This window comes from Bombina bombina, chromosome 11 (assembly GCF_027579735.1).
Source record: "Bombina bombina isolate aBomBom1 chromosome 11, aBomBom1.pri, whole genome shotgun sequence".
Classification (NCBI taxonomy): Eukaryota; Metazoa; Chordata; class Amphibia; order Anura; family Bombinatoridae; genus Bombina; species Bombina bombina.
Window position 1 is genome coordinate 165,746,733 of NC_069509.1, and position 25,277 is coordinate 165,772,009.

The 25,277-nt window shown below is 39.2% G+C and overlaps 1 protein-coding gene across 1 annotated transcript in view; it reads left to right on the forward strand.

Annotated features, from left to right (window-relative positions):
* LOC128641725 (uncharacterized) overlaps positions 1-25,277 on the forward strand; it is a 392,787-nt gene that overhangs the window by 2,758 nt on the left and 364,752 nt on the right. The window contains exons 3-6 of the mRNA XM_053694250.1: positions 56-196; positions 7,762-8,018; positions 8,114-8,239; positions 21,999-22,176. Coding sequence (XP_053550225.1) covers positions 56-196; positions 7,762-8,018; positions 8,114-8,239; positions 21,999-22,176 — 702 coding nt within the window. The remainder of the gene's footprint in view (positions 1-55; positions 197-7,761; positions 8,019-8,113; positions 8,240-21,998; positions 22,177-25,277) is intronic.

The following is a 25,277-nucleotide window of genomic DNA, read 5'->3' on the forward strand; positions in this document are numbered from 1 at the left end:
ATAATAAATATACTGACTTATTATGTCTTAAAAAAATGAATTATTTTGTTTGTAGGAACTTCCTTCACCTTAATAAGGGACCTTTATCTTTCTCCATGGATCTATCAATCTGCCCTAGAAAGCCTTGTCACTCGAGTTTATAATAAGTATCCATGTGTATCACGACAGTATACATCCGTGAGCCTCGATGGTTCAGGTAAATATGTTCACCTAGTTTATTGATAACTTCAATTTTTGTAACAAAAGGATTTTGACAATGGGGAATGTTATAAAATGCAATATAAAGATTAAAAATATATTATTTTGGTATCATACCACTTTGGGAAACAAATAAGGAAGTGCAAGCATTTCAGAAACCAAAAATCAAGGTTCATAGCTACTGTTCTAGAAACTTTAAAAACGATTCATCTTAGATATTTATAAACATGCTTTTGTAGTTAGAAATACAGAATCTCGATAGGTAAAATAACTAATTCATTACAAATATTAAGCACTACTAGAGGTTTATAAGGTAAAGCATTAAAAAACAGTAGAGGAATTCTCACTGCAATTTATTTGTAAGTAATATAAGTTTTTGGATTTAATTGTTTACATAAAAATAAATCAATAGATGTTCTCTTAATAGAAGGTCCAAAACCTTTTTCAGAAAACAGAGGGACCGATTTTTCAAGAGCCGAATGGCCCCTGATGCCCCTGTATCCATGCGAGCCTTCAGGCTCACCAGAAACAGCAGTTATGAAGCAGTGGTCTTAAGACCGCTGCGCCTTAACTGGTCCGCCGCCTCTAAGGCTGCCAACATCAATCCGCCCGATCGTGTACGATCGGGTTGATGGACACCCCCTGCTAGCGGCCATGAATCTGCAGGGGGTGGAATTGCACAAGCAGTTAACTAGAACTGCTTGTGCAATGTTAAATGCCGACAGCGTATGCTGTCAGCATTCAGCAATGTCTGGCGGACATGATACGCTACAGTGTATCATGTTTGCCAGACTTTAATAAAGCGTCCCCAAAAATTAAAGAAAAAAAGAGAAAATTGAAATATCTATTGTACTAAAATTTTACTGGCTTAAACGTATTTAGCTTCAAAAGTGAAGGGAGAAAGTGACATTATAGAAATCTTTCTTTGTCTATCTGTTATGGATAGTTAAACAGTTTTAGTTCAACTGTCCATAAATAACATAATTTATGCTTACCTGATAAATTTATTTCTCTTGTGGTGTATCCAGTCCACGGATCATCCATTACTTGTGGGATATTCTCCTTCCCAACAGGAAGTTGCAAGAGGATCACCCACAGCAGAGCTGCTATATAGCTCCTCCCCTAACTGCCATATCCAGTCATTCGACCGAAACAAGCCGAGAAAGGAGAAACCATAGGGTGCAGTGGTAACTGTAGTTTAAATTAAAATTTAGACCTGCCTTAAAAAGACAGGGCGGGCCGTGGACTGGATACACCACAAGAGAAATAAATTTATCAGGTAAGCATAAATTATGTTTTCTCTTGTAAGGTGTATCCAGTCCACGGATCATCCATTACTTGTGGGATACCAATACCAAAGCTAAAGTACACGGATGAAGGGAGGGACAAGGCAGGCTTAAATGGAAGGAACCACTGCCTGTAGAACCTTTCTCCCAAAAATAGCCTCCGAAGAAGCAAAAGTATCAAATTTGTAAAATTTTGAAAAGGTATGAAGCGAAGACCAAGTCGCCGCTTGCAAATCTGTTCAACAGAAGCCTCATTCTTAAAGGCCCAGGTGGAAGCCACAGCTCTAGTAGAATGAGCTGTAATTCTTTCAGGGGACTGCTGTCCAGCAGTCTCATAGGCTAAGCGTATTACGCTCCGAAGCCAAAAAGAAAGAGAGGTTGCCGAAGCTTTTTGACCTCTCCTCTGTCCAGAGTAAACAACAAACAGTGTAGATGTTTGGCGAAAATCTTTAGTAGCTTGTAAGTAAAACTTCAAAGCACGGACCACGTCCAGATTATGTAAAAGACGTTCCTTCTTTGAACAAGGATTAGGACACAATGATGGAACAACAATCTCTTGATTGATATTCTTGTTAGAAACTACCTTAGGTAAAAACCCAGGTTTTGTACGCAGAACTACTTTATCTGAATGGAAAATCAGATAAGGAGAATCACATTGTAAGGCAGATAACTCAGAGACTCTCCGAGCAGAGGAAATAGCCATCAAAAACAGAACTTTCCAAGATAAAAGTTTAATATCAATGGAATGAAGGGGTTCAAACGGAATCCCTTGAAGAACTTTAAGAACCAAGTTTAAGCTCCATGGGGGAGCAACAGGTTTAAACACAGGCTTAATTCTAACCAAAGCCTGACAAAAAGCTTGAACGTCTGGAACTTCTGCCAGACGCTTGTGCAAAAGAATAGACAGAACAGAAATCTGTCCCTTTAAAGAACTAGCTGATAATCCTTTTTCCAAACCCTCTTGGAGAAAGGACAATATCCTAGGAATCCTAACCTTACTCCATGAGTAATTCTTGGATTCACACCAATAAAGATATTTACGCCATATCTTATGATAGATTTTCCTGGTGACAGGCTTTCGTGCCTGTATAAGGGTATCAATGACTGACTCAGAGAAGCCACGCTTTGATAAAATCAAGCGTTCAATCTCCATGCAGTCAGTCTCAGAGAAATTAGATTCGGATGATTGAAAGGACCTTGTAGTAGAAGGTCTTGTCTCAGAGGCAGGGTCCATGGTGGAAAGGATGACATGTCCACTAGGTCTGAATACCAGGTCCTGCGTGGCCACGCAGGCGCTATCAATATCACCGATGCTCTCTCCTGTTTGATTTTGGCAATCAGTCGAGGGAGCAGAGGAAACGGTGGAAACACATAATCCAGGTTGAAGAACCAAGGCGCTGCTAGAGCATCTATCAGTGCCGCTTCTGGGTCCCTGGACCTGGATCCGTAACAAGGAAGCTTGGCATTCTGGCGAGACTCCATGAGATCCAGTTCTGGTTTGCCCCAACGATGAACCAATTGAGCAAACACCTCCGGATGGAGTTCCCACTCCCCCGGATGAAAAGTCTGACGACTTAGAAAATCCGCCACCCAGTTCTCTACAACTGGGATATGGATTGCTGATAGGTGGCAAGAGTGAGTCTCTGCCCAGCGAATTATCTTGGAGAATTCTAACATCGCTAGGGAACTCCTGGTTCCCCCTTGATGGTTGATGTAAGCCACAGTCGTGATGTTGTCCGACTGAAATCTGATGAACCTCAGGGTTGCTAACTGAGGCCAAGCTAGAAGAGCATTGAATATTGCTCTTAACTCCAGAATATTTATTGGGAGGAGTTTCTCCTCCTGAGTCCACGATCCCTGAGCCTTCAGGGAATTCCAGACTGCACCCCAACCTAGAAGGCTGGCATCTGTTGTTACAATTGTCCAAACGCCCACTTTGACGACACGCAGGACGTACTCCGTCAACAAGGTAGCGTTTGCACGGGAGCCGGCTTGAAACAGTGCACCGCTTGCCTGTTTGGATCGAGAGAGGGTCCTGAGACTAAGAGGATTACATACCCGCTGGTTACCGGATATCACAGGAGAGTGAGGAGAGGAGACCGGTGTGGGGACTCTTACTTGTAATTATTACAGATGCACACACATACCTCATATGTTTGAGGATATTTGATGTAAGTGGAGAGCCATATGTTTGGAGAGTTTTATGTCTATTTTTAAGAAATAAAAAGGTTTTTTAATCTACACTTAGATTGTCCGTGTACTGTTTGGTGCACGGACTTGCGCTCCTGTTTTTCTTGTCTCTTGACAGGGATCTTCTTCAATTGTCCAATCTGGCCTGCGAAAGGTCATACCTTTGGACAGATGGACCCGAGAAAGCCACCAGAGAAGAGAATCTCTGGTCTCTTGATCCAGATTTAGCAGAGGGGACAAATCTGTGTAATCCCCATTCCACTGACTGAGCATGCATAGTTGCAGCGGTCTGCGGTGTAGGCGCACAAATGGCACTATGTCCATCGCCGCTACCATCAAGCCGATTACTTCCATACACTGAGCCACCGAAGGGCGCGGAATAGAATGAAGAACACGGCAAGATTTTAGAAGCTTTGATAACCTGGATTCTGTCAGGTAAATCTTCATTTCTACAGAATCTATCAGAGTCCCTAGGAAGGAGACTCTTGTGAGTGGGGATAGAGAACTCTTTTCCTCGTTCACCTTCCACCCATGTGACTTGAGAAATGCCAGAACTATGTCCGTATGTGACTTGGCAATCTGAAAGCTTGACGCCTGTATCAGGATGTCGTCCAGATAAGGGGCCACTGATATACCTCGCGGTCTTAGGACCGCCAGAAGCGATCCCAGAACCTTTGTAAAGATTCTTGGAGCTGTAGCTAACCCGAAGGGAAGAGCCACAAATTGGTAATGCCTGTCCAGAAAGGCAAACCTTAGGAACCGATGATGATCTTTGTGAATCGGTATTTGAAGGTAAGCATCCTTCAAATCCACTGTGGTCATGTACTGACCCTCCTGGATCATAGGTAGGATGGTCCGAATAGTTTCCATTTTGAACGATGGAACTCTGAGGAATTTGTTTAAGATATTTAGATCCAAAATGGGTCTGAAGGTTCCCTCTTTTTTGGGAACCACAAACAGATTTGAATAAAAGCCCTGTCCCTGTTCTGTCTGTGGAACTGGACAGATCACTCCCATAACTAGGAGGTCTTGCACACAGCGTAAGAATGCCTTTTTCTTTATCTGGTTTACAGATAATCTCGAAAGGTGAAATCTCCCTTGAGGAGGGGAAGCTTTGAAGTCCAGAAGATATCCCTGAGATATGATCTCCAATGAACATCTCTTGCCTACGCCTGGGCGAAGAGAGAAAGTCTGCCCCCTACTAGATCCGTTACCGGATAGGGGGCAGTTCCTTCATGCTGTCTTAGAGGCAGCAGCAGGCTTTCTGGCCTGCTTGCCTTTGTTCCAGGACTGGTTAGGTTTCCAGCCCAGCTTGGATTGAGCAAAAGTTCCCTCTTGTTTTGTAGCAGAGGAAGTCATGAAAATTAGACTGTTTGGCCCTTGATCTGGCCCTGTCCTGAGGAAGGGTATGACCCTTACCTCCAGTAATGTCAGCAATAATTTCCTTCAAACCAGGCCCGAATAGGGTCTGCCCCTTGAAGGGAATGTTAAGTAATTTAGACTTTGAAGTCACGTCAGCTGACCAAGATTTAAGCCATAGCGCCCTACGCGCCTGGATGGCGAATCCAGAATTCTTAGCCGTTAGTTTAGTCAAATGAACAATGGCATCAGAAACAAAAGAATTAGCTAGCTTAAGTGTTCTAAGCTTGTCAAGTATTTCAGTCAATGGAGTAGCTGTCTGAAAGGCCTCTTCCAGAGACTCAAACCAGAACGCCGCAGCAGCAGTGACAGGCGCAATGCATGCAAGGGGCTGCAGGATAAAACCTTGTTGAATAAACATTTTCTTAAGGTAACCTTCTAATTTTTTATCCATTGGATCTGAAAAAGCACAACTGTCCTCGACAGGGATAGTGGTACGCTTTGCTAAAGTAGAAACTGCTCCCTCCACCTTAGGAACCGTCTGCCATAAGTCCCGTGTGGTGGCGTCTATTGGAAACATTTTTCTAAAAATAGGAGGGGGAGAAAACGGCACACCGGGTCTATCCCACTCCTTATTAATAATTTCTCTAAACCTTTTAGGAATTGGAAAAAACATCAGTACACACCGGCACTGCATAGTATTTATCCAGTCTACACAATTTCTCTGGCACTGCAATTGTGTCACAGTCATTCAGAGCAGCTAATACCTCCCCAAGCAATACACAGAGGTTCTCAAGCTTAAATTTAAAAGTAGAAATATCTGAATCAGGTTTCCCCGAATCAGAAATGTCACCCACAGACTGAAGCTCTCCTTCCTCAGCTTCTGCATATTGTGACGCAGTATCAGACATGGGCCTTAAAGCATCTGCGCGCTCTGTATTACGTTTAACCCCAGAGCTATCGCGCTTTCCGCTTTCCCGCTATAATTTAAATGATCTAACCCACCCCGCAACTCTGCCCATATCAAATTCAGTTAAAGGGACACTAAACCCAAAAATGTTATTTCATGATTCAGGTAGAGAATACAATATTAAACAGCATTCCAGTTTACCTCTATTAACTAAACTGCTTTATTCATGAGATATCCTTTGTTTAAGAAATAGCAATGCACATGTGTGAGCAAATCACATGAAGCATCTATGTACCCAATCAGCAGCTGCTGCGCCTATCTAGATATGCTTTTCAGCAAAGGATATCAAGATAATTATGCAAATTAGATAATAGAAGTAAATTAGAAAGTTGTTTAAAATTACATGCTCTATCTTAATCACGAAAGAAAAAAAAATGTGGGTTTTAAGCCCACTACTAAACTAATTCACCAATCCTGCAATTGGTGTGACTTGCCCTGAGTGACTCCCTGTAGTGTTCTGGTCTATTTTCAAATGTTCTAGAGAACATTTGAAGTATCTTTACAAGTTTGGAAAGCTCTTAATCTCATCTAAAAACATTTCTTTGCTAATCCAGTAAAAACTATTCTCTAGTGCAGTGTTTCTCAAATCCAGTCCTTAGGACCCTTAACAGGCCAGATATTCATTAGATCTGTGCTAGAGCACAGGTGAAATGATCAGCTGGTCAGTACCCATGGTTACTAACCTGCTCTCAGCCTTCAGATGATTATTTCACCTGTTCTCTAGTTAAGATATAATGAATATTAGACTTGTGCAGCTTCGAAAAATTAGTTTCGGTTCGGATCGATTTGGATCGATTCGAATTTTGGTTCGGATCTATTAGAATTCGGAAAAATTCGAATGAATTTGTTTCGGATTCATTCGGATTCTTTCGGATTCGGAAAAAATTTGGTTCGGTTCGGTTCGATTCGGTTCGAATCTATTCGGAAATTCGGAATTTCGGTAAGTGTTAGGTGGGATGTGCTGTGTATTACACTAGTATTATGTACTGTATATTAGGTTTAACTCATAGCAGAGTGATAAAACCTAATATACTGTACAATACTAGTGTAATACACGGCCATCCGAATCTACCGAATGCATCCGAATCGATTCGGATGTATTCGAATCGATTCGGATGTATTCGATTCGATTCAGATTTATTCGGTAGATTCGGCAGTATTTTAATTCGGAAATTCGAATCGATCCAAATCTCCGAATTTTCCGAATTTCCAAATCGATCCGAAACGAATCGCACATGTCTAATGAATATCTGGCCTGTTAAAGGTACATGAAACCCAAATTTTTTCTTTCATGATTTAGAAAGAGCATACAATTATAAACAACTTTCTAATTTACTACTATTATCTATTTTACTTCATTCTCTTGATATTCTTTGCTGAAAAGCATATCTAGATATGCTTAGTAGCTGCTGATTGGTAGCTGCACATAGATGCCTCCTGTGATTGGTTCACCTTGTGCATTGATATTTCTTCATTAAAGTATATCTAAAAAATGAAGCAAATTAGGTAATAGAAGTAAATTGGAATATTGTTTAAAGTTGTATTCTCTAACTTAATCATGAAAGAAAATGTTTGGGTATAGTGTCCCTTTAAGGGTCCTGAGGAATGGAGTTGAGAAACACTGCTCTAGTGGAACAAGTGATTTTAAAGGAATTAAATTGACCATCCTAAATACTTTGAAGTAACAAAACAATAAAAAAAATCCCAAATATACTTATTTTTTATTAGTATTTATTGTTTGCAATTTTTTTATTTCAGGTGTTTCTGAACACATTTACACCAGCAAGGACGACTTTAAAAACAGCCTTATTAATGAATACTATAACTGGTACTATTTCAATTATAATCACAACAATCCTTGTGATCAATCACTTTTGATGGGAATTAAGAGAGCACTAGAGATCTCTCCTAATGGATCCTTTATTTTGGTATTAAGTGTTGGTTCTGTGGCTGATTATTCTAACACATTTCTATTAACTGAGATTAACAGATTGTTAGATCAAAAACAATCTCAGGTACGTTATCTCTTTATATAATTATTTATTTATAATCTGAAATACTTTCTACATAAACTCTAGCTAAAAAAGCTATTCCTTTTCATTTCTTCCAGCTATTTTTTATGGTAAACAATGAATACAATTGCAATACTCCGAATGAGCAACTCAGTGTGTTGAGTGAAATTGCATCTCGGAGTTACGGCCAATTTCTAAGAGTTGCCATGTTTGACATTGCACAGGTATGTACATTACAGCAATACAAAATAACTGAAGCAATATATGTTAAAGTCCAATATCTAACTCATAATTTAATAAACATGAATATATATATATATATATATATATATATATATATATATATATATATATATATATATATAGGCCTAGATTTGGAGTTCGGCGGTAGCCGTCAAAACCAGCGTTAGAGGCTCCTAACGCTGGTTTTGGCCGCCCGCTGGTATTTGGAGTCAGTGATTAAAGGGTCTAACGCTCACTTTTCAGCCGCGACTTTTCCATACCGCAGATCCCCCTACGCCATTTGCGTATCCTATCTTTTTAATGGGATCTTTCTAACGCCGGTATTTAGAGTCATTTCTGAAGTGAGCGTTAGAGCTCTAACGACAATATTCCAGCCGCCTGAAAATAGCAGGAGTTAAGAGCTTTCTGGCTAACGCCGGTTCTTAAAGCTCTTAACTACTGTACCCTAAAGTACACTAACACCCATAAACTACCTATGTACCCCTAAACCGAGCTCCCCCCACATCGCCGCCACTCGATTAAAATTTTTAACCCCTAATCTGCCGACCGCCACCTACGTTATACTTATGTACCCCTAATCTGCTGCCCCTAACCCCGCCGACCCCTGTATTATATTTATTAACCCCTAACCTGCCCCCCACAACATCGCCGCCAGCTACTTAAAATAATTAACCCCTAATCTTCCGACCGCAAAGCGCCGCCACCTACGTTATCCCTATGTACCCCTAATCTGCTACCCCTAACACCGCCGACCCCTATATTATATTTATTAACCCCTAATCTGCCCCCCTCAACGTCGCCGACACCTGCCTACACTTATTAACCCCTAATCTGCCGAGCGGACCTGAGCGCTACTATAATAAAGTTATTAACCCCTAACCCGCCTCACTAACCCTATCATAAATAGTATTAACCCCCTAATCTGCCCTCCCTAACATCGCCGACACCTAACTTCAATTATTAACCCCTAATCTGACGACCGGAGCTCACCGCTATTCTAATAAATGTATTAACCCCTAAAGCTAAGTCTAACCCTAACACTAACACCCCCATAACTTAAATATAATTTACATCTAACGAAATAAATTAACTCTTATTAAATAAATGATTCCTATTTAAAGATAAATACTTACCTGTAAAATAAATCCTAATATAGCTACAATATAAATTATAATTATATTGTAGCTATTTTAGGATTAATATTTATTTTACAGGCAACTTTGTAATTATTTTAACCAGGTACAATAGCTATTAAATAGTTAAGAACTATTTAATAGCTAAAATAGTTAAAATAATAACAAATTTACCTGTAAAATAAATCCTAACCTAAGATATAATTAAACCTAACACTACCCTATCAATAAAATAATTAAATAAACTACCTACAATTACCTACAATTAACCTAACACTACACTATCAATAAATTAATTAAACACAATTGCTACAAATAAATACAATTAAATAAACTATCTAAAGTACAAAAAATAAAAAAGAACTAAGTTACAAAAAATAAAAAAATATTTACAAACATAAGAAAAATATTACAACAATTTTAAACTAATTACACCTACTCTAAGCCCCCTAATAAAATAACAAAGCCCCCCAAAATAATAAATTCCCTACCCTATTCTAAATTAAAAAAGTTACAAGCTCTTTTACCTTACCAGCCCTGAACAGGGCCCTTTGCGGGGCATGCCCCAAGAATTTCAGCTCTTTTGCCTGTAAAAGAATAAATACAATACCCCCCCCCCACATTACAACCCACCACCCACATACCCCTAATCTAAAGGACAAAAAAGAAAAACAACAACGGCACTACATTAGCTGTGTCCCTCAGTATGTTGTATTCTCCTGGAATTTGAGAAATAACACAAAATCAATATATGTGGGGACTTAGGTGCTGTACACTAAAAGAGGCAAACTGGAAAGATCGATTGCAAACTGCAATTGAAAGAGTGTACTGGTAGCACTCAACAGCAAAACACTGGTGAATTGGCCTGATATGCCTAGGTACTCGGCCCCAGACAAGACGATTTAAAACTTAACTTTTATTAGTTTTATGATAAAAAAGAAAAAAGGGGTGTTAAAATTCCAACTAGTGTTGAAATGGGAGAATGTGACTCCTAGGGAGAATATTCTGGCAAATAGGTGATATGCTCTCCAGGTTGTGTTTACTTGAAGGGGAGGAAGAGATAATTACACGTATAATAATTCCCAAAATTATAGGATGGTATTTCTTCCTTGTAGCTACCCCCCTCTTTTAGGTAGATTCCTCACAAAATACAGGGGTGAGTGAGACCACAAAATAGGGAACCCCTAATTATAGTTTCCGAATGGAATATACTTGTATAGGAGTCACGGTTGTGGATATTGTACTTTGAAATATCATGCAATAGTCCCCATGCACCACAACAGGTATTTAATTCGAAATAACAAATAAACTGGAATTGCTCTAATATGTAACCCCCTTCAAAAGGGCACTGTATTTACAGTTCTATACTGTTGAATGGACTCAAATAGCGGTGTCCTATCGGCTGTTCTAACTTATAATCATACCACAAGTGAATCAGAGTCAGTTCTCACTCTGTGAGAGTGTAACAAATATCTTCAATCCTAGATTCCTGGTTACTATATTTGTGCTTAACTTGTCTGTATTGATGATCTTAGATAGACAACGCGTTACCATATGTCCTAATAGGGAGCTATTGGTAGAATTCTAAAGGTAGTGTGATGTTAAAGTTATTAAGCCTAGGGGAAACCCCTTTTAAGATACCACCGGTTATATAGAACCCGCTATTTTTATATTATTATCAAAGTAATTTACTTGAGTATACAATGTTAGAGCAGTTCTAATAAACAGTAGATTCGTGTCTGTTCAGTGTGTTTGGTGCACTATATAAATCTCGAGATAAATTGTTACTCCAGGGTATTTATTGCTTGTATATTTGCAGTGGAGTCGTTGTACCGTTTGTAAATGACTCTCCGGTATTGTAATCAGTGTATTCCAGAATACCGGTGTTAGTATTAGCAGGGTCTCTATGTATTAGAGGCTTAATGTAGTTTAAGCTGAATCGACTCACGGCTTGGGTCTAAAGTACTTCGTATGCGGTTATGCACTATATATTTAAAGACCAAATGTAGTTTAAGCTGAGTCGGCTCACCGCTTCTGTCTAAGGTGCCTGTTTGTTATTGGACACCGTTCGGTAATTACATTAAAGAAGGAATTCCTTCATTAGTAAGGCTACATAGAACTGAAGCGGCTCTTTTTTCTAGGTCTCACTCACACGCAGGCATACCATTTAAGTTAAATTCTAATAAAACATTCTGCTACCATTCCACACAGTTGTTTAAGTTTAAAAAAGGAGAATAGTCTCCAGCTTCCCTGACATGTTTCGCCACTAAAGGCTTTGTCAAAGGTGGGGCGCCCGCCTTTCTGAGGGCCTTTTATTGGCTGGCAATTGAAAGGCTGGACTCTATCTTCGTTTCTGATTGGTTACCTTCCTTGCAATGTTATTGCTGGAAGAAGGAGGTGTGTTTGCCTGCCGTGATCTGATAGGCATCTGTCACTTGTATCCATTGTTTACTATCATGTAGCTGAGTAGATGTAAATCTATCTATGTATATTTTGGAATGAGAACCGGGGAGAAAAAAGGGGGCACAAAGCTTGGAAAGTCAGCATTTGTGGAGTTTACCGGGTCATGAATGCAGGACACCAATGGTGGGGAAAATTACATAAGGCATCGAAAGTAATAATGATACTAATAACGAGGTGGTATAAATATTATAAAAAAATCAACTTGGTGAAATAAGGTGCAATTTTCGCTAAATAACGGTCATCCTTCTAATTTGAATAGTGATTGTTGCTGGATGCATGAACAAGTGCCCTAGTGTGAATGAGGAGAAAACTAAAAATCGTGAAAAATAAATAGATGAAAATAAAACTGTACACACAAACTGTGCTTCTTAATTCAATTTCTAAGTGTTGAATGGTGCTGGTTATGACAGGTATTTTGTGAATAGAAGTATTTTACTATGTTTAAATTTACCGTGTACAGTAACGTGAAGGGGGAGGAAAAATGTTTGAATGGTATATTCCAATTCAATTTAATTGCTAAGCATATGTGGAATGTGCTGATGTGCTGGTCCCTATGGGCTGTGTCTGGGTGCTAATGTACTAAGGTATCAAAGTGAACGTTGTGCTACACTTGACCTACAGTAAAAAATAATAATAAATACAATGAAAGTAATCTTATACGTGCTAGTGATCAACGCTATGGGGAAAGAAAATCCCAAAAATAGAAAAAGGGGTGTATGTGATTTAATCAACCATGAAAGGTTGGTTGAATTTGCTTTGTAGATTTATTAATCTACCCCACGTGCATAGGTGTTCTACTACTATGTATTGGTATGTATATTTTTTCTACTTTCCAATTCCCAAAACTCCGGTCAGGTTTTGAAATTTTATAGAAAACAATAATAATTGTTTTGTTCATTTAACCCCCTTGGATGTACACTGTCCAAGAGGTAGATCCACCTGCACTCAGCTCTTAGTAGTGCTTGTTCTGTATTCCCCCCTCTTATGCCTAGAGATATTTTTTCTACTCCTTGGCATTTCAGCTCTCTCGGATTAGCATGGTGATTAGTTAGAAAATGGGATGCCACTGAAGTTATCATTTTTCCGTCATCCAAATCTTTAGGGGCATTTTTGATGTTTCTTACATGCTCCTGTAATCTGACTCTGAGTTGTCGGCTAGTCATCCCTACATAGAACTTGCGGCAGCTGCAGGATAGTACATATATTATGTTTTCAGATGTGCAGCTGATATAATTCTTCAGTTTGTGTGTACGGCCAAACCGATCTTGAATCATGTCTTTTTTACAGATATATTTACACGTTGAGCAAGTTCCACAAGGGAAACATCCCGACTGTCTAGCAGTCCGTGTTCTCCCCACTTGGTAGTGGCTGCGAGAAACCATGTCCTTGATATTCTGAGTTCTTCTGTATCCTATTTGTATCTTATCTCCAATGATGGGCTTAAGATCTTGATCCAAAGTGAGAATATGCCAGTGCTTGTTCAATATATTGTTAATTAATTGTACTTGTGGATTGTAGGTCAGGATCAGTCTGGTTTGTTCATCTTTCCTTTTAAACTTTTTACAGAGTAATTCTGATCGATTAGTTTGGATTGCTCTATTTCTCTCAGCCTGTGATCAACATACTGACTGGCCTTTTCCGATAGGCATTCGTTGCCGGAGACAATGGGCCTACCTGGCGGATTGGTAAGGTTTTTGTGTACCTTAGGTATAAGGTAGAAAGTCGCAATCCTAGGGTGTTTCACTGTAAGGAACTTTATTTCATCTGTATTTATAATTCCTTTGCTACTGGCTTCTTTAATGATCTTATTGTAGATCTCACTGTATCTCTCACTTGGATTATTATTAATAATCCAAGTGAGAGATACAGTGAGATCTACAATTATACCTTATACCTAAGGTACACAAAAACCTTACCAATCCGCCAGGTAGGCCCATTGTCTCCGGCAACGAATGCCTATCGGAAAAGGCCAGTCAGTATGTTGATCACAGGCTGAGAGAATTTTTGGAGGCTCTTCCCTCCTATGTCCAAGATACCATGGAGGTGTTACAGAGGCTGGATAATATTAACATCAGGAAAGAGACTTGGCTTGTTACAGCAGATGTGGAGTCCCTATATACCTCCATAGAACATGATAAGGGACTTAGGGCAGTCCAATTTTTCCTCAATTAAGGGTCCTCTGAAAATGACGATCATGATCTGTTCATTTTAAAGTTACTAGAATTTGTCCTCAAATACAATTTCTTTACGTTTGCAAACCAGTTTTACCTCCAAGTTCAAGGGACTGCGATGGGCACAGCTTGTGCCCCTACCTATGCCAACCTGTTCCTAGGGTTTTGGGAAAAGCATGTAGTATTCAATGATACCCATTCCATTGAAATGGACAAAATACCTTTCTGGATAAGGTACATAGATGACATTCTGTTTATGTGGGAAGGAACTAAGGATGAACTAGAAACTTTCCTTCAGGAATTAAACCAGAATGATCTGAATATAAAATTAACATACACAATGAGTCAAACAGAGATTGACTTCCTGGATCTTAAGATATTCAAAGATCAGGAAGGACATATCCAGACCAATCTTTACCGGAAAGAAACAGCCACCAACAGCATACTACACAATACCAGTTCTCATGCACCCGGAACAACGAAATCACTACCAGTTGGTGAATTTCTAAGGATAAAAAGAAATTGCAGTAATACATCTCTCTTCAATGAACAAGCCAAACTACTGGAGAAACGACTGCAAGACAGAGGGTACAGTAAAAGGACCATTAAAAAAGCCAGAAATAGAGCAATCCAAACTAATCGATCAGAATTACTCTGTAAAAAGTTTAAAAGGAAAGATGAACAAACCAGACTGATCCTGACCTACAATCCACAAGTACAATTAATTAACAATATATTGAACAAGCATTGGCATATTCTCACTTTGGATCAAGATCTTAAGCCCATCATTGGAGATAAGATACAAATAGGATACAGAAGAACTCAGAATATCAAGGACATGGTTTCTCGCAGCCACTACCAAGTGGGGAGAACACGGACTGCTAGACAGTCGGGATGTTTCCCTTGTGGAACTTGCTCAACGTGTAAATATATCTGTAAAAAAGACATGATTCAAGATCGGTTTGGCCGTACACACAAACTGAAGAATTATATCAGCTGCACATCTGAAAACATAATATATGTACTATCCTGCAGCTGCCGCAAGTTCTATGTAGGGATGACTAGCCGACAACTCAGAGTCAGATTACAGGAGCATGTAAGAAACATCAAAAATGCCCCTAAAGATTTGGATGACGGAAAAATGATAACTTCAGTGGCATCCCATTTTCTAACTAATCACCATGCTAATCCGAGAGAGCTGAAATGCCAAGGAGTAGAAAAAATATCTCTAGGCATAAGAGGGGGGAATACAGAACAAGCACTACTAAGAGCTGAGTGCAGGTGGATCTACCTCTTGGACAGTGTACATCCAAGGGGGTTAAATGAACAAAACAATTATTATTGTTTTCTATAAAATTTCAAAACCTGACCGGAGTTTTGGGAATTGGAAAGTAGAAAAAATATACATACCAATACATAGTAGTAGAACACCTATGCACGTGGGGTAGATTAATAAATCTACAAAGCAAATTCAACCAACCTTTCATGGTTGATTAAATCACATACACCCCTTTTTCTATTTTTGGGATTTTCTTTCCCCATAGCGTTGATCACTAGCACGTATAAGATTACTTTCATTGTATTTATTATTATTTTTTACTGTAGGTCAAGTGTAGCACAACGTTCACTTTGATACCTTAGTACATTAGCACCCAGACACAGCCCATAGGGACCAGCACATCAGCACATTCCACATATGCTTAGCAATTAAATTGAATTGGAATATACCATTCAAACATTTTTCCTCCCCCTTCACGTTACTGTACACGGTAAATTTAAACATAGTAAAATACTTCTATTCACAAAATACCTGTCATAACCAGCACCATTCAACACTTAGAAATTGAATTAAGAAGCACAGTTTGTGTGTACAGTTTTATTTTCATCTATTTTTCACGATTTTTAGTTTTCTCCTCATTCACACTAGGGCACTTGTTCATGCATCCAGCAACAATCACTATTCAAATTAGAAGGATGACCGTTATTTAGCGAAAATTGCACCTTATTTCACCCAGTTGATTTTATTATAATATTTATACCACCTCGTTATTAGTATCATTATTACTTTCGATGCCTTATGTAATTTTCCCCACCATTGGTGTCCTGCATTCATGACCCGGTAAACTCCACAAATGCTGACTTTCCAAGCTTTGTGCCCCCTTTTTTCTCCCCGGTTCTCATTCCAAAATATACATAGATAGATTTACATCTACTCAGCTACATGATAGTAAACAATGGATACAAGTGACAGATGCCTATCAGATCACGGCAGGCAAACACACCTCCTTCTTCCAGCAATAACATTGCAAGGAAGGTAACCAATCAGAAACGAAGATAGAGTCCAGCCTTTCAATTGCCAGCCAATAAAAGGCCCTCAGAAAGGCGGGCGCCCCACCTTTGACAAAGCCTTTAGTGGCGAAACATGTCAGGGAAGCTGGAGACTATTCTCCTTTTTTAAACTTAAACAACTGTGTGGAATGGTAGCAGAATGTTTTATTAGAATTTAACTTAAATGGTATGCCTGCGTGTGAGTGAGACCTAGAAAAAAGAGCCGCTTCAGTTCTATGTAGCCTTACTAATGAAGGAATTCCTTCTTTAATGTAATTACCGAACGGTGTCCAATAACAAACAGGCACCTTAGACAGAAGCGGTGAGCCGACTCAGCTTAAACTACATTTGGTCTTTAAATATATAGTGCATAAACTACATTAAGCCTCTAATACATAGAGACCCTGCTAATACTAACACCGGTATTCTGGAATACACTGATTACAATACCGGAGAGTCATTTACAAACGGTACAACGACTCCACTGCAAATATACAAGCAATAAATACCCTGGAGTAACAATTTATCTCGAGATTTATATAGTGCACCAAACACACTGAACAGACACGAATCTACTGTTTATTAGAACTGCTCTAACATTGTATACTCAAGTAAATTACTTTGATAATAATATAAAAATAGCGGGTTCTATATAACCGGTGGTATCTTAAAAGGGGTTTCCCCTAGGCTTAATAACTTTAACGTCACACTACCTTTAGAATTCTACCAATAGCTCCCTATTAGGACATATGGTAACGCGTTGTCTATCTAAGATCATCAATACAGACAAGTTAAGCACAAATATAGTGCAATATTAAAAAGTAACCAGGAATCTAGGATTGAAGATATTTGTTACACTCTCACAGAGTGAGAACTGACTCTGATTCACTTGTGGTATGATTATAAGTTAGAACAGCCGATAGGACACCGCTATTTGAGTCCATTCAACAGTATAGAACTGTAAATACAGTGCCCTTTTGAAGGGGGTTACATATTAGAGCAATTCCAGTTTATTTGTTATTTCGAATTAAATACCTGTTGTGGTGCATGGGGACTATTGCATGATATTTCAAAGTACAATATCCACAACCGTGACTCCTATACAAGTATATTCCATTCGGAAACTATAATTAGGGGTTCCCTATTTTGTGGTCTCACTCACCCCTGTATTTTGTGAGGAATCTACCTAAAAGAGGGGGGTAGCTACAAGGAAGAACTACCATCCTATAATTTTGGGAATTATTATACGTGTAATTATCTCTTCCTCCCCTTCAAGTAAACACAACCTGGAGAGCATATCACCTATTTGCCAGAATATTCTCCCTAGGAGTCACATTCTCCCATTTCAACACTAGTTGGAATTTTAACACCCCTTTTTTCTTTTTTATCATAAAACTAATAAAAGTTAAGTTTTAAATCGTCTTGTCTGGGGCCGAGTACCTAGGCATATCAGGCCAATTCACCAGTGTTTTGCTGTTGAGTGCTACCAGTACACTCTTTCAATTGCAGTTTGCAATCGATCTTTCCAGTATACCCCTAATCTAACCCAAACCCCCCTTAAATAAACCTAACACTAAGCCCCTGAAGATCTTCCTACCTTGTCTTCACCATCCAGGTATCACCGATCCGTCCTGGCTCCAACATCTTCATCCAACCCAAGCGGGGGTTGGCGATCCATAATCCGGTGCTGAAGAGGTCCAGAAGAGGCTCCAAAGTCTTCCACCTATCCGGCAAGAAGAGGACATCCGGACCGGCAAACATCTTCTCCAAGCGGCATCTTCGATCTTCTTCCATCCGGAGCGAAGCGGCAGGATCCTGAAGACCTCCAGCGCGGAACATCCATCCGGCCCGACGACTGAACGACGAATGACTGTTCCTTTAAGGGACGTCATCCAAGATGGCGTCCCTCGAATTCCGATTGGCTGATAGGATTCTATCAGCCAATCGGAATTAAGGTAGGAATTTTCTGATTGGCTGATGGAATCAGCCAATCAGAATCAAGTTCAATCCGATTGGCTGATCCAATCAGCCAATCAGATTGAGCTCGCATTCTATTGGCTGTTCCGATCAGCCAATAGAATGCGAGCTCAATCTGATTGGCTGATTGGATCGGCCAATCGGATTGAACTAGATTCTGATTGGCTGATTCCATCAGCCAATCAGAAAATTCCTACCTTAATTCCGATTGGCTGATAGAATCCTATCAGCCAATCGGAATTCGAGGGACGCCATCTTGGATGACGTCCCTTAAAGGAACAGTCATTCGTCGTTCAGTCGTCGGGCCGGATGGATGTTCCGCGCTGGAGGTCTTCAGGATCCTGCCGCTTCGCTCCGGATGGAAGAAGATCGAAGATGCCGCTTGGAGAAGATGTTTGCCGGTCCGGATGTCCTCTTCTTGCCGGATAGGAGGAAGACTTTGGAGCCTCTTCTGGACCTCTTCAGCACCGGATTATGGATCGCCAACCCCCGCTTGGGTTGGATGAAGATGTTGGAGCCAGGACGGATCGGTGATACCTGGATGGTGAAGACAAGGTAGGAAGATCTTCAGGGGCTTAGTGTTAGGTTTATTTAAGGGGGGTTTGGGTTAGATTAGGGGTATGTGGGTGGTGGGTTGTAATGTTGGGGGGGGGGGTATTGTATTTATTCTTTTACAGGCAAAAGAGCTGAAATTCTTGGGGCATGCCCCGCAAAGGGCCCTGTTCAGGGCTGGTAAGGTATAAGAGCTTGTAACTTTTTTAATTTAGAATAGGGTAGGGAATTTATTATTTTGGGGGGCTTTGTTATTTTATTAGGGGGCTTAGAGTAGGTGTAATTAGTTTAAAATTGTTGTAATATTTTTCTTATGTTTGTAAATATTTTTTTATTTTTTGTAACTTAGTTCTTTTTTATTTTTTGTACTTTAGATAGTTTATTTAATTGTATTTATTTGTAGCAATTGTGTTTAATTAATTTATTGATAGTGTAGTGTTAGGTTAATTGTAGGTAATTGTAGGTAGTTTATTTAATTATTTTATTGATAGGGTAGTGTTAGGTTTAATTATATCTTAGGTTAGGATTTATTTTACAGGTAAATTTGTTATTATTTTAACTATTTTAGCTATTAAATAGTTCTTAACTATTTAATAGCTATTGTACCTGGTTAAAATAATTACAAAGTTGCCTGTAAAATAAATATTAATCCTAAAATAGCTACAATATAATCATAATTTATATTGTAGCTATATTAGGATTTATTTTACAGGTAAGTATTTATCTTTAAATAGGAATCATTTATTTAATAAGAGTTAATTTATTTCGTTAGATGTAAATTATATTTAAGTTATGGGGGTGTTAGTGTTAGGGTTAGACTTAGCTTTAGGGGTTAATACATTTATTAGAATAGCGGTGAGCTCCGGTCGTCAGATTAGGGGTTAATAATTGAAGTTAGGTGTCGGCGATGTTAGGGAGGGCAGATTAGGGGGTTAATACTATTTATGATAGGGTTAGTGAGGCGGGTTAGGGGTTAATAACTTTATTATAGTAGCGCTCAGGTCCGCTCGGCAGATTAGGGGTTAATAAGTGTAGGCAGGTGTCGGCGACGTTGAGGGGGGCAGATTAGGGGTTAATAAATATAATATAGGGGTCGGCGATGTTAGGGCAGCAGATTAGGGGTACATAGGGATAACGTAGGTTGCGGCGGTTTACGGAGCGGCAGATTAGGGGTTAAAAAAAATATGCAGGGGTCAGCGATAGCGGGGGCGGCAGATTAGGGGTTAATAAGTGTAAGGTTAGGGGTGTTTAGACTCGGGGTTCATGTTAGGGTGTTAGGTGCAGACGTAGGAAGTGTTTCCCCATAGGAAACAATGGGGCTGCGTTAGGAGCTGAACGCTGCTTTTTTGCAGGTGTTAGGTTTTTTTTCAGCTCAAACAGCCCCATTGTTTCCTATGGGAGAATCGTGCACGAGCACGTTTTTGAGGCCGGCCGCGTCCGTAAGCAACTCTGGTATCGAGAGTTGCATTTGCGGTAAAAATGCTCTACGCTCCTTTTTTGGAGCATAACGCAGCATTTGTTTGAACTCTCGATACCAGAGTTAATTTTATGGTGCGGCCAGAAAAAAGCCCGCGGAGCGTTAACAGCCCTTTTACCGCCAAACTCCAAATCTAGGCCATAGTGTGCACACATTGACATGTAAAATAAAATATGACTCAGTTATTCATAACTTAAAGGGACATAATACTCATATGCTAAATCACTTGAAACTGAAAAAGCTGACAGGAAAATATCACCTGAGCATCTCTATGTAAAAAAGCAAGATATTTTACCTCACAATCTCCTCAGCTCAGCAGAGTAAGTTCTGTGTAAAACGTTATACTTCACCTGCTCCCAGCTGCAGGTAAAAATAAAAAAAAATGAAGAAATGAACAGCAGCCAATCAGCATCAGCAGTGCTGAGGTCATGAACTCTTACTGTGATCTCATGAGATTTGACTTAACTCTCATGAGATTTCATAGTAAGCTTCCTTTACCTGATTGGTGAAATAATATGAGAGTTCACGAGGCTCATCCTTTCACCTGTCCCAGGACAGACACACTAAAATGCTGCTTAGAAATCCTTTACAATGGGAGGTGGCTACTGAGGAACTTTTGAGGTAAAATATCTTTCTTTTTTACATAGAGTTGTTCAGGAGATATTTTCTAGTCAGCTTTTTACAGCTATGCTGCATCACTTTCAAGTGTTTAAACATTTGGGTATTATGGCCCTTTAATGCCGGTGACTAGAAATTACATCAATTATCTTGCAGAATCAGCATCTAATCGCTTCCAAATCCACATATAGAAATTACATTACTTCTGGTATCAGCAAATGATGTTATCTTTTTAACTCTTATTCTCATGGGATATGTAGTTTTATATTCTATGTGATATGTAGCTTTAAACTCCATACGCTCAACATAGGTAACTGCTTTTACAAATCCACATAATACATTGATTTACTAGTTAGTACACTGATAAATGCAATCTTTAGCAAATTTGCATTACGCATATACAAAAATCAGATATAACGCATATTCCTGAAAAGTATATACAATTAGTTTTACTATACAATGGCGCCTATTTATCAAGCTCCGTATGGAGCTTGATGACCCGTGTTTCTGGCGAGCCTTCAGGCTCACCAGAAACACAAGGTATGAAGCAGCGGACTAAAAAACGCTGCTCCATAACCTGTCCGCCTGCTCTGAGGCGGCGGACAGACATTGTCGAAAATCAACCAGATCCAATACGATCGGGTTGGTTGACACCCCCTGCTAGTGGCCGATTGGCCGCAAATCTGCATGGGGTGGCGTTGCACCAACAGTTCACAAGAACTGCTGGTACAATGATAAATGCTGACAGCGTATGCTGTCGGCATTTATCGATGTGCAGCGGACATGATCCCCAATATCGGATCATGTCCGCTCGCTCTTTCTTAAATAGGCCCCATAAACTCCATGCGCTAGATTACAAATACAAATGGAGCGCTAAATTATTGAGCTCCTGCAAATGGGCAAATTTGATAAATAGATATATATATATATGATAGATATGATAAATAAGATAGATAGACAGACAGATTAGGTATGATAAAATGTCTTACATACTAACATCACACTTGCATTTGTTATGCAGGCAATCTATGGATTGGATTTGCTTCTAGCTAAACCAATTAATTCCTCTTACCATTTATGGAGTATTAATGTATATGCCTCTGGGAAACGTACAGAAACATTTAACATTACAAGTGCCTTATCATTCCTACTTATTACCACCAATGTTAAAGTCAACCTTACGCTTAGAGACCCTAAAGGTAAGGTTTTCCATTAAGTGTGTGTGTTATATGTCATTGGAATTTGTGACAAATATTCAGCATTGTAATGTACGCATAATTGGTATGTGAAATTGTTATATGTACACATATATGACAGTATGTCCAAAAACATTAGGGGGGTCAGCAATATTGTGGTCAAAAACACCGTCTAAAATTTGTGATGGAACGGCCAAACTGAAGATAAGTAAGGTTAGGCATTAGATTTAGGGATTAGGGTTTTAACCAACAGCTTGTAATATCTGTTTGTGGATTATTGACTGCACAAGGCTGAGAGTAAAAATAACACATCACACATTACCATTTGCATTCCTCTTGTAAACTAGGCCTATGTAATTACAATATTTGTTTATCATCAAACTACAGGGTAGATTAAGGGGGCCTTAGCAAAATCTAAAAACCATACAGTAACCAACCGTTAATGCCAATAGTGTGCAACATATTTACATGGATCTTCCATCTAGTGAACAAGCTAATATAGCACTATCCTTTTTGTTTTTCCATTTCTTATTTATAAAAAATATTCTTTTTTTTTTTTTTTTATCTAAATTTACGTAAATTCATACCTCAATATTTTAAAAGATTAAGGGCTCGTTTCCATTGAGCCGTTAAAAATGGAGCCATTAGTTACCGAAGTTGCCGACAGCTAAAAGTAATTTACAGCTCCATTTTAGTACCAGGTTTCCATTAAAATAGTTAGCGGATTGCGTGCAGTCGCCCTTTTCGTGTAGATGTAAGTTAGCGTTGAGTTAACGCTTCCACCCGATGCCGGATTTCTTGAAAATTAATTGGTTACTATGGTAACCTGACCTTACACTACACTTACACTCGATCACATATATGGTGTTGCATACAAGTGCGGCGCGTATATTTTACTTGTCGCTCGCTGTTATGATAAAAGCAAACACCTAACGCATGCACAATAGCTACCTCTCAAACGCCCCCCCCCCCACCTGAATAACTAATAAATGTATTAACCCCTAATCTGCCAACCCCCATATCTCAAAGTATCTATTAAAGTAATTAACCCCTAAACCAACATCCCCCCAAATTGCAACTAACAATCACCTAGATTACAAGTTTTGCGCTATAGAGGGTGCGAAACGAACGCAACAAAAGTTGCGTTATTTCACTCTCCATAGCGCTGCCATTACAAGTTTCTGAAAAGCCTCCTTGTGCGTGCGATATGGTGGCGATAAGCTCCATACCGCACAAAATCCAAGGGATGAGAATACGTGCTTGTGCACGCTTTCCCCATAGACATCAATGGGGAGAAGGTGTTAGAAAAAGAACTAACACCTGAAGAGCAGAATGGCGATTGCCGTAATGCAACCCCATTGATGTCTATGGGGAAAAAAAGTTACATTTAAACCTAACACCCTAACATAAACCCCAAATCTAAACACCCCTAATCTGCTCCCCGACATCGCCAACACAGAAATAAAGTTATTAACCCCTAATCTGACGCTCCCGACATCGCCACCACTAATAAAAGTTATTAACCCCTGTTCCGCCACTCCCCGATAACGTCGCCACTAATAAAAGTTATTAACCCCTATTCCGCCGCTCCCTGACAACGCCACCACTATAATACATTTATTAACCCCTAAACCTCTGGCTTCCCACATCACCACCACTAAGTAAACCTATTAACCCCTAAACCACCAGCTCCCTCACATCGCCACTAATAAATTAAACTATTAACCCCTAAACCTTTCACCCCCTACCTTTAAATTAAAATTACAATATCCCTTTCTTAAAATAAATAAAAACTTACCTGTGAAATTAAAAAAAACTAAGTTTAAACTAACAATTAACCTAAGAGTTTTGCGGTAAGGTGAAAAAGCAGTGTTAACAGGTCCTAACGCTGCTTTTTCACACCCGCTGGTATTATGAGTCTTGCAGGTTTAGGGGCACCGCACACTTTTTGGGCCTGAACGCAAAGCAACTTACGTAAATTTCGTAAAGGCTTTTTTCAATGGGACTTGCATATCGCCGGTATTACGAGTTTGTCCTGGGAGGCCAAAAAGTTAGCGGTACACCCTCTACCGCCAAGATTCCTAACGCATTTGAAAGTCAGTAGTTATGGGTTTTATGTTACAAAGCTGTAGCATAAAACTCATAACTAAAGTGCTAAAGAGTACACTAACACCCATAAACTACCTATTAACCCCTAAACCGAGGTCCTCCTGCCTCGCAAACACTAGTTAAATATTATTAACCCCTAATCTGACGCCCATAACATCGCCGCCACCTACATTATACTTATTAACCCTTAATCTGCCGCTCTGGACATCGCTGCCACCTACATTATACTTATTAACCCCTAATCTGCTGCCCCCAACATCGCTGCCACCTACCTACATTTATTAACCCCAAATCTGCCGTCCCCAACATCGCCGCCACTATTCTAAATTTATTAACCCTGTAAACCTAAGTCTAACCCTAACCCTAACACTCCCTAACTTAAATATAATTTAATTAAATATAAATAAAATTACTATCATTACCTAAATTATTCCTATTTAAAACTAAATACTTACCTATAAAATAAACCTTAAGCTTAGGGTTTATTTTTATTTTACAGGCAAGTTTGTATTTATTTTAACTAGGTAGAATAGTTACTAAAAAGTTATTAACTATTTAATAACTACCTAGCTAAAATAATTACAAATTGACCTGTAAAATAAAACCTAACCTAAGTTACACTAACACCTAACACTACGCTAGAATTAAATAACTTACCTAAATTAAATACAATTAAATAAATTCAATACAATTAGCTAAATTACCAAAAAAACCACTAAATTACAGAAAATAAAAAACAATTTACAAGATATTTAAACTAATTACACCTAATCTAATAGCCCTATCAAAATAAAAAAGCCCCCCCAAAATAAAAAAAAAACCCTAGCCTAAACTAAACTATCAATAGCCCTTAAAAGGGCCTTTTGCGGGGCATTGCCCCAAAGAAATCAGCTCTTTTACCTGAAAAAGAAATACAAACAACTCCCCCAACAGTAAAACCCACCACCCACACAACCAACCCCCCAAATAAAACCCTAACTAAAAAAAACTAAGTT